Source organism: Salmo trutta, chromosome 38 (assembly GCF_901001165.1).
Source record: "Salmo trutta chromosome 38, fSalTru1.1, whole genome shotgun sequence".
NCBI classification, from domain to species: domain Eukaryota; kingdom Metazoa; phylum Chordata; class Actinopteri; order Salmoniformes; family Salmonidae; genus Salmo; species Salmo trutta.
In genome coordinates, this window is record NC_042994.1 from 12,149,165 (window position 1) to 12,165,983 (window position 16,819).

At 42.1% G+C, this 16,819-nt stretch overlaps 2 protein-coding genes across 9 annotated transcripts in view; one reads left to right on the top strand and one right to left on the bottom strand.

Moving 5' to 3' along the window:
- Positions 1-7,595, top strand: part of LOC115178916 (trinucleotide repeat-containing gene 6C protein) — a 65,695-nt gene extending 58,100 nt beyond the window's left edge. For all 6 annotated transcript variants that reach the window (XM_029740349.1, XM_029740348.1, XM_029740350.1 and 3 more), the window contains 3 exons: positions 779-1,000; positions 1,743-1,956; positions 2,351-7,595. In XM_029740349.1, the coding sequence (XP_029596209.1) occupies positions 779-1,000; positions 1,743-1,956; positions 2,351-2,726 (812 nt within the window). In that variant the 3' untranslated portion in view covers positions 2,727-7,595. The remainder of the gene's footprint in view (positions 1-778; positions 1,001-1,742; positions 1,957-2,350) is intronic.
- A 2,166-nt stretch (positions 7,596-9,761) lies between these two features.
- Positions 9,762-13,638, bottom strand: LOC115178918 (uncharacterized). 3 transcript variants are annotated; one of them, XM_029740357.1, is made up of 5 exons: positions 13,422-13,638; positions 12,360-12,716; positions 11,723-12,088; positions 11,169-11,272; positions 9,762-10,681 (listed from the first exon to the last, which is right to left on the bottom strand). In XM_029740357.1, exons 1-5 carry the CDS (start codon positions 13,474-13,476, stop codon positions 10,454-10,456), a joined length of 1,110 nt encoding a protein of 369 aa, XP_029596217.1. In that variant the 5' UTR covers positions 13,477-13,638; the 3' UTR covers positions 9,762-10,453. The 3 variants fall into 3 exon arrangements, with proteins under 3 accessions (XP_029596217.1, XP_029596219.1, XP_029596218.1); XM_029740359.1 differs by having other exon boundaries at positions 11,723-11,890; positions 13,422-13,636; XM_029740358.1 differs by having other exon boundaries at positions 11,723-12,085; positions 13,422-13,636.
- Positions 13,639-16,819: the final 3,181 nt, after the last annotated feature.

The following is a 16,819-nucleotide window of genomic DNA, read 5'->3' on the forward strand; positions in this document are numbered from 1 at the left end:
ACGGTGCTCTGCCCCCCTCCACGGACTGGCCAGTCAGTGGCTGCTACACTAGCTCTTTCAGTCTGTCCTCCCCGGATGAGGAGTGTGCAGGTACAGACCACAGCCCCCCCCCCTTCCAGCCACCTATGTGGACATGCTGATCCATGGTCCCCAAGCTTGACCCCCCCCCCCTTCCCCTAATTACCACCATAGCAACACACCTTTATCCTATTGTTTGTGTGTGGTCTGTGTTTGTTGAGTGTTACGGTAGATAGGTCCTTCCTTTGCCTAATTTAATCCTACTACCAACTACCCAGTGCCGGTGTATCAAGTGCTCCACGATGTGATTGCATTGTATTCCTCATGGAATGAAAAGTTTGAGTGTTTAAATCAAGAAATGCTTTGAATGTTGTGGCCCTAGACCCCTATTCATAAGTATGTGTTGACATGACATTTTTGTTACCTTTAAGCAACCCACTGAGAATTGCTATGAATACTTGAAAAATGTCCCCCTTTAAATGTCTGAGTGATCGGCATTCTGTTTTTACGTTCATGTTTCCTGTAGTCCTCAATGCCATCTCCATTATGACTCATATAAACCCATGAAGTCAAGATTGAGGTTTCTTGTTAATGAACAAGTGTTTATGTGGGGCTTCTTTTTAAAACTTTGCATCTGCCCAAAGTTAGATTTCGAAGAATCTGTCACAGAACATAGGCTTCCATAGAGGGTTTCCATCTCTATAACAGTATCTCATAGGTCCCCCTCTTTGCTCTCTCGCTCTCTCTCTCTCTCGCTCAGGTAAACTATCTGACATGAAGTCCACCTGGTCCCCGGGGCCCATCTCCCACCCCTCCCAGGCCTCTCTATCCCACGAGCTGTGGAAGGTCCCCCAGGGGCCCCGTAACAACACAGCCCCTTCAAGACCCCCTCCGGGCCTCACCAACCCCGCCAAGCCCTCCTCCACCTGGGGAGGAAACTCCCTGGGCCTGGCCCAAGGCTGGAGCAGCTCGTACACCTCAGGTGAGATGCCACAGTACAACTCCTCAGCCTGAATTATAGACCGCGGGAGTTCCTCTGTAATAACACTGGAAAGACTTAAACCTGGTAATATACCTAGTAGAGGAAAATCAGTTAGTCATTTTGAGATTGATTTTTAAAGTCAATTCATGACTTGATGCTCATTGAAAACCATTGACTGTAGATCTGAGCTGACCCTACTTTGTGCTTTGTCAACATCCTATCCTAACATAATGTTTTTGACACATTTACATAAAGAAGCATAGCGTAAGACACCACATAGGCGTGTAATGTTCCTAGGTGTGGTCGTTGTAGAGTGTGATACTCCCCCATGTTTTGTTTTGAGCTCCTCTCCCCTCGTCACTCGCTGTAGTAAGGTGGAGCAATACACACCCTGCTGTGGTTAGAGGCCCTTGTCAAACTGAAGTCTTGCAGCTTACTAGAGAAGACTTAAAGGACTGTTGTCATGGCTTCAAAGAGAACCTAAACTGTGTGACCTTATTGTGGCATGGGTCCTAAGGTCACACTGAGGTGATAGTAGTAAAAGTGCTTACATGAGACGATGCAAATATGTTGTTTTTAAGAAAAGAACATGCATAGACAAACAATGGACAACTTATCATGTACATGCATACATATATGTTGTCATTTAATAGAAGACAAGTTATTGACCAAAAATGATTGATATATATTTTGTGTGGACCTGAATATTGACTGATCATGTTCCCCTCTCTGTTTCTCTCAGAGGGCACCACCTGGAGCACAGACAGCTCCAACAGGACCAGTAGCTGGCTGGTACTGAGGAACCTCACCCCCCAGATAGACGGCTCCACCCTGCGGACGCTGTGCATGCAGCACGGCCCCCTCATCACATTCCACCTCTTCCTGACCCAGGGAAACGCTGTGGTGCGATATAGCTCCAAGGAGGAGGCTGCCAAGGCCCAGAAGTCCCTGCACATGTAAGACTCCCATACTTGAAGGGAAAAAAGCATGCGTCGCCATGATGATGTGGCCGGTGACTCATTTTCTTCTTGAAACTCCAATATCTTAAACTTCACTGCTGACATGAAAAAGCATTGTGGGACTGTGTGGACTAATGAAAAAAATACTAAGATTTGGAGTGGGTTTTCTTTCACCCATACTCTATGCTGTTTAGGCTAGTGATTATCTCCGTCTGACCTAAAACAAAAGACAAAATATCGTCTCAACTTCTAGGCTATATACATCTCACTGACAAATTGTCAAAGCCTATAAGGAAATACTTGTACTGTACTTCACCAGGTATAAGAAAATGCATGTTGATACTGTAACACTTGTAAGTATGGGATGTATAACTGACAGCTGTCCTCTTAGGTGTGTGCTGGGGAACACCACCATCCTGGCGGAGTTTGCCGGGGAGGAGGAGGTGAACCGCTACTTTGCACAAGGCCAGCAGCAGCTCCCGCCCACCACCAGCTGGCAGCCCAACCCCGGCACCAATCAGACGCGCATGGGAGGAGGCGGAGGTTCGCAGCAGCACGCTATTGGCCATCACTGGAGCAGCGGTGGTGGGGGCCTGGGGGGAGGAGCCAAGACGGGCGGAGGCGGAGACCTCCTGTGGGGGGGCGTGCCCCAGTACTCCAGCCTGTGGGGGCCCCCTAGTGGCGATGACAGTCGTGGCGTCATCGGGAGCCCCAACCCCATCAACACGCTGTTGCCAGGCGACTTGCTGAGTGGAGAGTCCATGTAGGACAACACACTAACGAACCAACCATGAGGATGGATGTTTCAACGCTGGAACAGACAGTGGAAAAATATGAATAATAAATACAGAAATACACAAAAAAATGACAATGAACAGGAGCAAAACCAAGCAAATCATGTGGCGATAATCAGTATCAACGGAACTGTGAATCGTGTACCGGAAGGCTGGGGGCGACGACACAAGACTGCTGACCCCTACACCCTTCGGTTTTTACGTTTTCTTCTTTTTAGTTGTCTTTTTAAAAGGGGATTTTGTTTTTAGTATTTGATAAATGTTGGAAGCAAACAAAAATGTAATGTCGAAAAGACTCAATGAAGCGAGAACCATTAAGTGTTTTTAAGTTTCCATGAATATCGCACATTCTGTGTGAAGTGTTAAGGAGAAGCAATCGAAAAAGCTGCCATTTTGAATCTTTCCTTTGCCCACGAAGCTCCAAATTGATTTTAAAAAATACCATTCCCAGCATGCCCGTGGCCAATGATGTGGTTCAAAGACCTTTTAATTATGTTGTTTTGTTTCCAAGCACTAATATTAGCCTTAAGTGCTCTACTGCGGCCCAGGTCCTCCTTCAATCTCAAGCCTTTTTCATTGTTTTGAAACTGAAGAAAAATTGTACCAAGGTCGTATTCACAAGGAACGAAATGGAAGCAAGCGGACCGAAACTGAGGGACTACCTGAACTTTGTCCAATAAGAAAAGCTTGTTTTCGCATGCTGTTGCAAAACGTTTTGCCACGTGTGCACTAATGAATACGACCCCCCCCCAAGTCACTCGGCAGTATGAGGCCTGTCAACACTGACCCAACCAATCATCAGTTAAAACCTTTTCCGTTTTTTTGGTCGTTCATTTGTTCTTAAAGGGATTTACACTGCTGTTTTTTGTTCTTTTTGTATATCCAGGCGCGTTTTTATAATATCTATCGCAACATAAACAGAGATTATTACACATTGACCGACCTAGCTGCGTCTGTTTTATGTGTGCTTGAGTATATGTCTGATGGAACCTAATCATTCACGTCTGGGAGTTCAGATTACCACTGCTCAGAAGAACTACGACTTCAGCTATACTCACCTAATGGGACTTACAGGTGCTTCTTGTCAATTAACATTATTAGTCGATTCCGTTGTTGACCCTCTCGTCCCCATTATGGTCCACCAATTTCTGGAAACGACAACAAAAAAACGCTTCAACTTGATGTGACAGTTACATTGTGCAATATATACGCCACAGACCCTTCTTCCGTCCACACTCAAGTCAAAACAGGAGCTGGTTTCTTTACATTTTTTGTTCTTGATTTTTGTTGTCGTTGTTGATCAAAGCAAAGAACTTAAGAACTACAGAAACGTTACCTTTTCTCATTTTTGATTCCCACCAGGTCGCCCCCTTGACCCCACCCCCTAAGAAAAACTCTTGCGGAGAGGAGCGAGGATGGTGTTACTATTATAACTGTGCATTCAGAAACGGTCCCTGCAGCCCTGAAACTCCTCATATACGTACACATTGAACTGGGTTACATGAAAGCACCATCAGAAAGCCCTTCCTCTCCGCGTTGCCACAGCCACACCGAACAGACTGAATCCAGATGGGGGAGTCACTGGAGGGGCACAATACCAAATAAGAGGGGTTTCTCCTAATGCAGTAGATCTACTACGAGTGTTCCTTGTAATTGGTACTGTACAAAAAATGTAAAAGAGAGACTAACCTTTTGTCCATTTCAAAGGGTTTTATCATAGCACTTATAAAGAGAGCTAAACGCTTCAACTTGCAAACCAGTAAATCAGAAAAATGGAGCAGCAACTTTGAAAACTGAAAAAAGACAAAAAAAAGAACTTGTTCTTTTTGTACTGTATCTATACTTGGAAATAACTTCTGACATTTGTTTGTTCCTCTTTGGTCCAAGGACTTGTATGAACTTTGAAATGGTAGCAGGATGAAGAGAGAAAAAAAAATGGAAATCTACTTTTATCTGACAACAAAAAAAGTCTGCCGTGTATGATTTTTTTTCTAAAGACATTTCCTTTTAACTATATCAAAGTGAATATCACTGTTACTCCAAAATGTTTAGCCTTTTTCTTGTCTGGAGATGCTAGACATGCAATGTTACCTGTCTCCGGCCAACGGTCGGTCGGAGTGGGGAGGGGCAATGGTCACGGTCCACTGAGTGCCTCTCTGCTGTGGTGCCTATGGCGACGGTCGCTAGGCAAGGCTACCCCCACAGCAGCATTTCCTCCTGGGCTTGCACCAAGCTCTCTCATTGGACACCCTCAGCCCGGCAGGAAACCACGCTCCCTCCAAGACTGGCCAATCAGCACGGAGCTAGCTAGCTAACGACCGCGCCAGCAGCACTCGACCTTGTCTCAACCAACCCTCTCCATTTCCCCTAATCTTCTTTCACACAAAGATCACTTTAGCTGGAAGTCAAGAGACAGTCAAATTTCTGGAATTTTGCCAGTGTTTGATGAATTTTATTTAGTTTTCATTTGACGTTGTGTATTTTTTGGTTTATTTTTGTCTACATGCAGTGGTCTTTTCAAGGTGGCTGCTTGAAACTAGCCCTTTTCACTGTTCATATGCAGAAACACTTTGGTCAGAGGTGCCTCTGTATGTTCATCCTGTGTATTGGATGCAAACGAGGATCAATACTACAGCCCGTCATTGATTGTCTATTATTAGTTAGTATCTTAACTGATTGATTGATCATTGCTTTGTTTTGGACAGTATGCTGTAGTACTTCCAGGTAGTATCTCAAGATGTGTAAGTTAGACCAATAGGGTGTCTCAGATGGGTGAGTGTGTCCTGCCTATCTGCTCCACCTGGGTTCTGCCAGGGCTGTCCCCTTGCCCCCTCACACAGCTGCTACGCTACACCCTCCTCCAGTCCCCTCCAAAGCAACCAACCTAGACCACGGCCCTCCCCTTGACCAGACATAAAAAGCGACTCAGTTCTGTCTCTATGCAAAAGACTAGAGGCTGCGGGCCCTTTACAGCCAACGTGCCAATCCTGCCCTAAGGATTGAGCACCGACTCACAGCGCTAGACCCAACGACCTCCTGATGTATGTACCCTTCAGCACTTAGAACATGTCTGCTCCTGGTCCTTATAGCTGGGTTTAAACCACAACACTGTCGTATTCCAAACTTCCACCCTCCCTCTATGGGGAGTTAGTACCACTGGAGTGGAGGTAGAGTAGGCCTCTCTTTACTGTGCTGAAGAAGACTGATCTCCTGTCAGCTTGATCTCAGGGTAGGAGACGACGTTAAAAGATGCAGCTCTCTCTGTATGTATGTCCTTTTGCTGTAGTGTAAGAGAGCCAAGTTCTACACTAACTAATGGCAAGCTGTGCCGTAGTACTTGTATTGGCTGGAGAATTGTTTTTTGGGAATGGAATAGTAATGAATTCCCTTCCCAACTATGTTACAATGTAGAGGCCCATTCTGCATGTAAGATGCCTATGTTATCCTATGTGCCAATACCAAAAAATATATAATCTATAAAACTAGCCCATGTTATACGATCTGGAGAAAGAGCTCTTCTCTCTGGATGAAGTATCTTTGATAACCTTTGTGATGGAGGCAGGGGGGCAGGAGGGATCAAACAAATGGGTGGAGGCAACACACCTCATCCTGGACTCCTGAGATAATATGGCTGTCTCTCAAATGGCACCCTGTTCACTAGGTAGTGCATTATATAGGGACATAGGGTGCCATTTAGGCAGTCTTTGCTTTAGTGGGGAATGCCCCGTTGTTGAGGATAAAATCTTTACTGAGTTTGCGGGATCCAAGTATGCTACGGTGCACAGTCAGTTTGACGGGTAATCCCGGGTACATATTTTTTTAAACCAAAAATGAAATTCAATTTTAACGTCATTTTTAATATGAAGTTTGACACAAAATCTAAAAAATAAAAATAAAAAAGTACAAAAATCAATAAGATCTATATGTTAGAACTAAAGCGCTGCACTTCTAGCTGAAATGTCTCCAGTCCTCTAACTTCCAGAATGCAGGCTGGGGAGCCTTTTTGTGGATGCTGTATTTATCCTATTTGTTAGTGTTTCCACCCAAAGCAGGCCCACAACTGTATATTTCCACAGACCCAGATGGCTTCGGGCCCACTGTATCAGCCCAGGTCGCTCGCCTCACTGCGTCTGCGGTGGGCAACGAGAGGGGGCACATTTCAAAAAGGTACAAAAATTCTTTAAAAAAAATTTAAAAAAATGGGATAAGGCTACCTTTTTGGGACTCTGTGAGGTGTCCTGCAGCACACTAGCAAAAATCACTATTGCCTGTTTCTGTAACTGCCTTGATCCAAGCTCAGAGAGACCAATTAGCTGGGTGGGGGCCTCCAAACGTCCGCTCGGTGTGGGGGGGGGAACCCCTGCTGCACCAGCACTGAGTGGCACGCCGTGCGCTCTCACTACAGTTTAACTATAGATAGGTGTGTGTGTGTATATATATATATATGTGTATATACACACATGTACGTACGGTGTGTGGTAGGTAGCACATCAACAGATAGACACCTTGGATCTCAACCTCCTGAAACATTTTGTTCCTTTTAAAAGGTCTGGGTTCAATACAAACTGAAGATGAGCAATATTTATTCTCCTCCGCAAATAAGTGATACGAAGGAAATGGAATGGGGTTAGGGGTTAAACTGGTACTTGATGGATCATGAGTAATGTCTTTCCTACCTGGAGTTGGATATGCACGTTCTGGATTTATGAACATATTACAGTAAAGTACCTTGAAGTACTTGTATGTGAATTTGTCTAAACAACCCAACCTGAAATCTCCTGTTTTTTTAAATGCATACTTTCCCAGTAGAGAAAAATATCATTAAACATATCAACACAAAAATACACAAATACTTGAATCAAGGAGCGCCAATAACGTAATGTGAAGTTTTTTTGTAAAAAAAAAAAAAAAAAAGTCTGACTTGTACACTTCCAAGCTTTTTGAGGTCATCAGTTAAAAAAAATATATATAAAAAATTATTAAAAAATATTGGAAGAAAAAATGTGCAAAAATCATTTTGTGTGCTTGAAAGTCAAATGTATGTGTGCAAACGACTGTGTGCTTGGCAGGCTTAGGACTGCTGTCATGTTCCATTCAGTATGTTGTGTATTGACATTGTTGTCTGTTCTTTTATTCAGTTTATTTTTTGCTTGTCAACTATATTTTGATAGACATTGTTATTATCTTCTAACATGGCACTGAGTGTCTTCTACCCCTCACTCAGCTAATCGTAGACAAACGAGACTAAGTACTGAGGGGAGAGGGTGATAATTCATGTGTAAATGTTTACTCAAGGACTTAATGGGGGGAAAAAACTTGTTTTATCTGTAAAATGTTTATCTACCTTATAGTGGCTTTTATTGTGGAATAATCCAAAACAAGGATTATCATTGAGTATTGCACCATCTTGTTCTGATTACATACAAATGTAATGAAAAAAGACAACAAAAAATTTACAATCTCAGAATTGTGGCCATAGATAGTAGTAGGACTAGTAATCCCTATGTTAACTTCATGGAGAAATGGAAAGGGATAATGTGGGATGTGAGTTTGTTACAGGACTCATTTCAGAGGTGCCTATCTTTTTCTTTTCTCTTTTTTTTTTTGCAAAGCCACCTGTCGTTTACAAACATTTCATTTGTCTGAAGTTGAGGAAAAAGGAATTTTATAATGAAAATGTTGAAAAAGACAAATTCCATCTTCCATCAAATGAATATGAACATAAAACCAACTTTGCAAAATTAAGATTTATGCTACTTTCAGAACTCTGGGATTGATCAGTGTTGTGTCGTATTTCAATTTTTAATTTCTCTTTTTTGATGTCGACAGACATATGTATTGATTTTTTTGAATTTTGCCTTGTAAAAAGGCAACGCAATTTGCTTACTATCTTGCACACTCGTAAAGATGTGGCTCTTGTCTCGGGAAGGCCAGGATTTCCAGAGTTCAAACTCCACCATTTTTATTTAAATTTGAGAGTTTTAAATTAGATTAACTTTGAGAAATCTAACTCCAAGCACTGAAAGGTAGGGATTTAAATAGAAAATAAAAATCCGTAGCGGTTACATATTTACCAAATAAATGACTGAAAATGAACTTTTTGAGAGAGAATGTGGAGTGCTTTACATGTAAAATCGATGTAGAAATTGCTTTACATTGAAACAAAAATGATCAATGGTTTTAATTGTCAAAAGGCAGTGATTTAGTTTTACTTGTGTATTTTCTTTTGAGGTTCCATCCTGTAACATTCAGGAGCATTGTGCATTACTCTTATGTCTCTGTTCCTGTGGCAGGTATTCAATGTCTAATAGATGGTTTTCAGGAGACAGATTTGAAGTGGAGGGGGGGAAGCTGGTTTTTAAAGGCTCATGATCTATGCACAAGTGGGAGGGAGAGAGTCCAGGCCTGCTTTTCTCTTGGGGCCCGGGACTCGTGCTCTGGGGTTCAGGGTTTGATGTAGGGGTGTGTCTTTGTTGTGCTATGTTAGATTTTCTTCCCCCCCATCAGATTTATGGCAAAACTTTGTATTGCTTCACCATGCTGTGTAATCCTTAACCAATGAGCGCTTATCCTTCTGCTAAAGCACTGTGGGTTATACTGAGAAAAAGCCCATGACTTAAGGCAGTCCGGTTTTTGTAAGGGGGGAGGTGGTACTCTGCCTTCCGCCTTTTTTATTTAAGAAAAAAAACGTTAAGGAGAAATGTCTGTGCTGAGAAAGTTGTGGCTTTTATTTTTTCTCCTCATAGAATGTAATTGTTAATGACATGCACCGGAAAAAACATGTTTCCATAAGTTATGGCGCTTCTTTCGGACTATATTAATAAATTGACATTTTTCTTGGCTGTTAAAAAGCGTCTTGTTGATTTTCTTGTGTAGTCTTCACTGTGGGTTTGATTTTTCATGTGGACCTCTAGAGACAGAGAAAGCTAGTAACTAGATGCAGACGGATAAGGAAGCAACTTTTAGACAACTCGCCCACACAAAGCCACTAGACTATTGAGACGCACCACTGAGGAATCTACTTTACTTGACACTTGACACCCTTGTTATAAGTGAGGTTTATTTTTTACTTCTATTTTAGCCCATGGCAATGCAGATGCTCCTTGGTGCAATAATTGAATAACAGATTTCTACATTTATTTTGTAGCGCATGCAACGCAGTCGGACTAGTACCTTGACTACACCGCTCATGTCGCAAAATAAATTTAGTAATCTGTTATTCAATTACTGCACCTACAATGCTCACGAGCGTCTGCGTTGCCAAGGGCTAAAATAGAACTCCTTTCTAGATCATGCTGCAAGTCCTGTCTCCCATCTCCTCACTGGTTTATAGAAGCAGGTACCCATCTCCATGATTGGCAATAACAGTTTCCTGTGGACTGGACAGTGAGGCATGGATAAATGTACCATGTCAAAATACTAATCAAGACATGTATTACACTCTTGTTTATAAAAAAAAAAAATGTAATACCATTCCTTTAAAAAAGCAAAGCTACAACATTCAGCTGCCAGCATTTACATCAAATACAAAACATCCTTGATTAAAACTCCACAACAGCATTTACAGTACAACAAACTAAATTAGGTGGGCTAAGATGGATGTTGTTGTCTAAATTGAAAGTTATGTAAGTTGTAGTTCAGACTCCAGTTTATAAATGAGTAGTCAAACAGTGTTGGTGAGATTGGGCCAACCTCGTTCCTCACATCTTCCCAACAGTTTCAGATACTAGTGGTACCCCTTCAGGCCTCTCATAGTGGTTTTCCTGTCGAGACCTCAGAGGGGGGGTGTCATAGGCGGAAGCATCCTTTTCCTCCAGATAAGAGGGGGACACTTTTCCATTCCGGTTGGGGGGCCGCACACCGACCATCTCCTCGTAGATGGAGACCTGGTGGGGCTGCGGTTTGACACGGTCGCCTCGGGTCTTACCCTGACAGGACAGAAGCCAATCAGAGAAGGCAGGTGAAAACAACTTGTGAAACTAGTATATTTCCTGTGTGCAATTCTGTGAATAGTAAGAGGATGGCTGCTTTGATTCAAAGTGGCATCCTTCCTGAATGTGATGTGTTTGACAAATCACTGGTATCTAGTCTTACCGGTCAGAAATCAGTTATGGTACTGACAAATTTGTCACTAGAGGAGTACAGTAGCTACCAAATGAGTAAGTAACTAAAAACATTACAATATGTCTCCCCAGTCTACCACCATAGAGGTTACAATGTGGCTTTATAAACTCAGAGCAAAGAATGGTTTTGTGATTTCAAGAAAATGTATGAGAAATTTGCAGAATGTGAGGTTGTAATGCTTTTTAAATTATGACGTGATGAAAGCAGCAAAAAACTGTGGCTACCATTTCTATAAGTAATATTCTGTGTCAATATTTTTGTCCATAGTAAGTAGGTTTCAGTCCTACTCACATAATGAGCCACTCCCAGGGCCATAAGGAAGATGAGTAGCAGCCCCACAGCAGCAGAAAGGACATAGAGCAGTGGAGCATAACCCGTACAGCTACACCTAACATCTGCAAACAATAAAACCCAATATGTGGTGTCAGACTTCAAAGCCTTTTACAGAATGTCAACTCACTTCCTGAATTAAAAATACATTGACAACCCTTCATATACTGTGTATGATGAACATTAAATGAATTACTAACAGAACATTGTCGGTTTGATCATTGTTACCTGAGTTACTGAATTGGCTAGTACAGTTAAACAATACAGCGTCATAGAAACAGCTTACACAGATAAACTGTACATTTTCTGGCATGAATTTACAGTTTAAAAACGGGATAGTTTGGGATTTTGGCAGATGAACTTGTGGATACCATTTTATGTGTGCCGTTTGAATCATTGCGCTAACGCTAGCTAGTATTGTCTCGCGATACTACCTCCAAGATCCCCTTCATACTAGACTCAGACAAAAATATCCATGAGTTTATCTGACTCTGGGGAAGTAGATAAAGACCCACCTTGCACAGACACAAAGTAGACGTGTCTCCCTAGCCTGGCACTGTTGTCGGGCCTGCCGGGGAGCAGCAGCTCACAGCTGTAAAAGGCGCTCTCTTCCGGCTGCATTTTTAGCAGGGTGAGGTTGTAGGCCAGGCCGCCCAGCCCCGTGCCCAGGTGAAGCCTCTCTTCTGGGGGGAACGAGGCGGAGGAAAAGAGGCGCTTTGAGTGGAACAGCACCTCCACTGGAGCCCGGCCCCACCGCCTCTTCAGGCATACCCCTTCCATGGCCGAGGGGGAACCGTAGGGGGCGAGGCAGGGGAGGACAGCTGACCCCCCGGCGCACGTCTCTATTAGGCCTACATCCATCTTGCTGTCTGGGGCATCTTCTCCACATGGGAAACAAACAGTAGTATGACTGGCTATGCGGGCGTGGGAGAGGAGAGTCTATTGCTATAGCCGGGGCTATTCTAAGGAGGAAGCAGTGTCAGGATGCATAACATGAACAGTGTGGCTCAGCTATGGCATCTGGAGTCATTACCAAAAAAGGGGGAAACTGGCAGGCTGCTGTGACTGTTTGACACATCATGATGTCAACAACTCCACACGCAGCAAGAAACATAAATTAAATCGATGGAGGAATCCATAAAGAATACTCACCAGCATCGGCGACGTACAGAAATAACTCCATCTTGCTTGGAATCTTTTGATCTAAGCTGTAGGCATCGGGGAAGACAAACTCACAGTAGTAGATGTCTGTGTCTGTTCCCTTCAGCTGGCTGAGGGTCACGTTGACCCGGTGAGTACTCGGGTCTCCCGTGACATGGATGCGCTCTTTGACGTCAAGGTGAAACACAGGCTTTTGGTAAGTAAACATGAACAGGACCTCTCTGTTGGGCTGCAGCCACTTGCGTTTCAGGTAGAACCCAATGGGCTTGGAGGCATTGAACTCAGAGATACAGTAGAACTCTATAGAGTCACCCTGCGTTCTCTCCAGGAATTCCATATCACAGAACACTAGGAGGCAACATATAGAGAAGGTAATACGTTAGCTCCCCGTTTTAATTTTACCTTTATTTAACTAGGCAAGTCCGTTAAGAACAAATTCTTATTTACAATGACGGCCTATCCCAGCCAAACCCTAACGACGCTGGATCAATTGTGCACCGCCTTATGGGACTCCCAATCACGGCGGATTGTGATACAGCCTGGAATGGAACCAGGCTGTCTGTAGTGACGCCTCTGCCACTGACCACTTAGTCATTGTTTTTTTAATTGGTGATCATATAAGGGAAGCCCTCTGTACTAACAGCATAGTTTGGATCTCCCTAACCTGGTCAAGAAAGCATCTGCATAATGATCAATGTAGTGATTCTGGAACAGTTACAGGGCTCTGGTAAGACTAAACCAAACAAGTGCTGTTTTGATAGGCATTAAACTACTACTCCCTAATAAAGTAATCCAAAACGTGCAATAGCAGAAGGAAAAGTTCAACACCACAGGAGGTTGGCGGCACCTTAATTGGAGAGGACAGGCTCGTGTTAATGGCTGGAGAGGAATGAGTGCAATGGTATCAAATAAATCAAACCCGTGGTTTCCATGTGTTTGATGCCATTCCATTCACGCCAGCCGTTATGAGCCGTCCTCCCCTCAGCAGCCTCCTGTGGCCAACAGTTCCCAATAAACTAAACCCACACCAAAAGTTACAAAAACACAACTTACCCAACACAGTATGTGTCATGAGCAGCAGCCAAACACCTGTCAGATGAAGAGTCATAATGACTTCCCTTGTTCTTATGAAGCTATCACACACTGAGCAGCATGCAGTGAACCTCAGACATAAGTGGAGTAGTAAACTAGAATTGAGTGTGGTTCACTGACTGTGTGGTGGGGGTCTCAGCCAGATGAGGGGGAATTGGTGACTAGTTACTGGAACTTCTAATATGCTCCGCCCCAAACCTTAACTCTAAAGAGGAAGAGAGGTTTCTAAATTACTCCCTCACTAGTGTCAAAGCAAATAGCCACGCCCACAGTTGCTACAAAATATTTATCTGCGAAGATGAGATGGTTCTGCAACTGCAAAATACTGAAGCCAGACAAAGTGTGTTAACCTTATACTAAGAGTATAAAATACTGAGTTCTTAGCCATTTGTAAAGCAGCAAAAATCTGTAAATTTCAGCCAAATACTGCTACTCAGAGAATATATTTAGGTATCAACCAAACAACTTCAAAGTAACTAATGTGAAGGTTTATAAAATGTTGTTATAAAAGTTACAACATACCACAAGACTAACTATTCACTGTAATGTCATGGGAGATATTGGAAACAGTTATGAGAAAGTCAAGTTCACGACCCAACAAGACCATCTAGTGGTCCTCTTACAAAGATGGTTCAGATCTGTCCTGTTCCTGGTATAACATGGGTTTAACGAGAGGCTTGAAAAAAAAAACACACTGAAAATTGTACAATATACACATGATTTATTATTATAATACAGTGAGTGTTTTGATACAAAGCATTTGGATTCATGTATGCACATCAGCAAGGGGAGAGCAACTGTGACACTGCCTACATTGTCTTGTGAAATAACATGTCCATTTGCTTTATGTGAAATGTATAGTTAATGAACAAACAGGCCAATATTCCCTTTAAAAGGATGTTATAGGATGCATGTTGACAATTATTTATAAACTGGGGATAATTAAATTATAATGGTGAAGCTAATCCTAGTAACAGCTTTATGGAGCATTGTGGAGCAACAGTTTGAAGTATTAATGACAGCAGCATATCCAAGACAGTTTTGAGCATTGTTGCGAAAGTTGGAAGACAAGTTTGGACGCTTGTTGAGGATGACATCTAACAGGCCCGATACTATAATCCATAATTATTAATCTATTCATCTGTAAACATGATCATAACTTGAAAAAGTAAAAAATTACATAATTGTTTGGGAGTGTTTTCAAATGAACTTGTCAACTGCCATCGTCGGCAAGTGCCTTCCAAAAGTATTCACCCCCGTTGACTTTCTACTTTGTGTTCCAGCCTGAATTTAAAAATGGATTCAATTGCGATTGTGCGGCATTATGCAAGCCAGTGACACAATGTCAAAGTGGAATAGTTTTTTTGGAACTTTATACAAATTAATTAAATGGAAAGCGGAAAACATCTTGAATCAAAAAGTATTCAACCCCTTTGTTAGGGCAAGCCTAAACAAATTCAGGAGTAAAAATTTGCTTAAGTCATAATATAAATAGTATGGACTCACTGTGTGCAATAATAGTGCTTAACATGATTTGAATAACTACCTCATTCGTGTACCCCACACATACAGATAAAAAGGTTCCCGAGCCGAGCAGTGAATTTCAAAACATTCACCACAAAGACCAGGGAGGTTTTCAAATGCCTCGCAAAGGGTATCTATTGGTAGGTGGGTAAAATTAAAATCAAAAGCAGACATTGGATATCCCTTTGAGCATGGAGAAGTTGTAATACTTTGGATGGTGTATCAATACACCCAGTCACTACAAAGATACAGGCATCCTTCCTTACTCAGTTGCCAGAAAGGAAACCGTTCAAGGATTTCACCATGAGGCCAATAAAACACTTGAGTTTAATGGTTGTGATAGAAAACTGATGATTGATCAACATTGTTACTCCATAATACTAACTTAAATGACCGAGTGAAAAGGAAGCCTGTACAGCATTAAAAAAAAAAAAAAAGTGGCAAAGAAATCAACTTTATGTCCCGAATACAAAGTGTTGCGTTTGTAGCAAATCCAACACAACACGTTAATGACTACCCCTCTTCTTATTTTCAAGTATGGTGGTGGCTGCATCATGTTATGAGTATGCTAGTCATCAGCGAGGACTAGCGAGTTTAGGATAAAAAGAAACAGAATAGAGCTAAGCACATGAAAACACCTAAAGGAAAACCTGGTTCAGTCTGCTTTCCAAGACACTAGGAGATAAATGTACCTTTCAGCAGGACAATTACCTAAAACACAGGTCAAATATACACAGGAGTTGCTTACCAAGATATTGAATGTTCCTGAATGGCCTAGTTAAGAGAGTACTAAAGAATATAATTTTATATCTAATTTTTTTTTTTTTTTTAATAAATCGGTTTGAAAATCTATGCAAGACTTGAAAATGGCTGTCTAGCAATGATCAACAACCAAATTGACAGAGCTTGAAGAATTAAGATTGCATTATATTTGCGCAAAGCTCAGACTTACCCAGAAAGACTCACAGCTATAATGGCTTCCAAAGGTGATTCTAACATATTGACTCAAGGGGTTGAATACTTACGTATGAGAGATGCATTTCATTTTCAAACGTGATTTCACTTTGTCATTATGGGGTATTGTGGGTAGATGGGTGGGAATCTATTTAATTCATTTTGAATTCAGGCTGTAACAAGGGGTATAAATACTTTCAATGCCGATGTGAAATCCTACTTACCAAAGGAGTGGGATAAAAATGTGTCCAGTTTCCACCGAACAGCCCCCTTCACCACCAGACAGAAAGAGGCAACAATGGCACACCACAGCATTCATTACATGTGTATGCAACCAAATGGTGTAGCAAATCTTGAGCAGGTACTTTAGAATAACTATAATACATACAAATCTTGGAAAAACTCCCAAAATGCATTATTTCAGATTCAATAACTAGTTACTACTAAAACGGTACATCCGGTGCAAGATACAGCCACACTATGGTAAGGGAATGGGTACTTACAGATATAACTGACCTGTTTCGCAAGAAATCTGTGTTTTAGGCTGAAAAGCAGATAAGGACATTACCATCAAAATAGACATGGGCTTAAAAAAAAAGTTTCAAAGTAATGGTTTTTCGATTTTAAATATGCTATGCAGTGTTTCCCCTAGTATTTTTTTCCAACAGCGGTGGCAAAGTTAGCGGGGTAGTGGGCATGGCAAATGGCACATTTTAGAGGCCCTCCTCTCAGCCACAGAGAAACTGTAGCTGTCTAAAGCAAGTTTACTGCAATTCTACACATTTTGCCATGGCTTATGCATTGTTCTTAATTGATCTAAACGACTCAAACACAAAATCAAAGGGGACCTATGTCATGACATTTTGGAATTTTAGATTCTC

Coding starts and splice junctions, on each gene's coding strand:
- LOC115178918 (XM_029740357.1), bottom strand. CDS start 13,476: ATGACTCTTCATCTGACAGGTGTTTGGCTGCTGCTCATGACACATACT. Junction 12,089..12,359: donor TCTGTACGTCGCCGATGCTG/GTGAGTATTCTT, acceptor TCCCATGTGGAG/AAGATGCCCCAGACAGCAAG. Junction 10,682..11,168: donor CCCTGGGAGTGGCTCATTAT/GTGAGTAGGACT, acceptor CTGTCCTGTCAG/GGTAAGACCCGAGGCGACCG.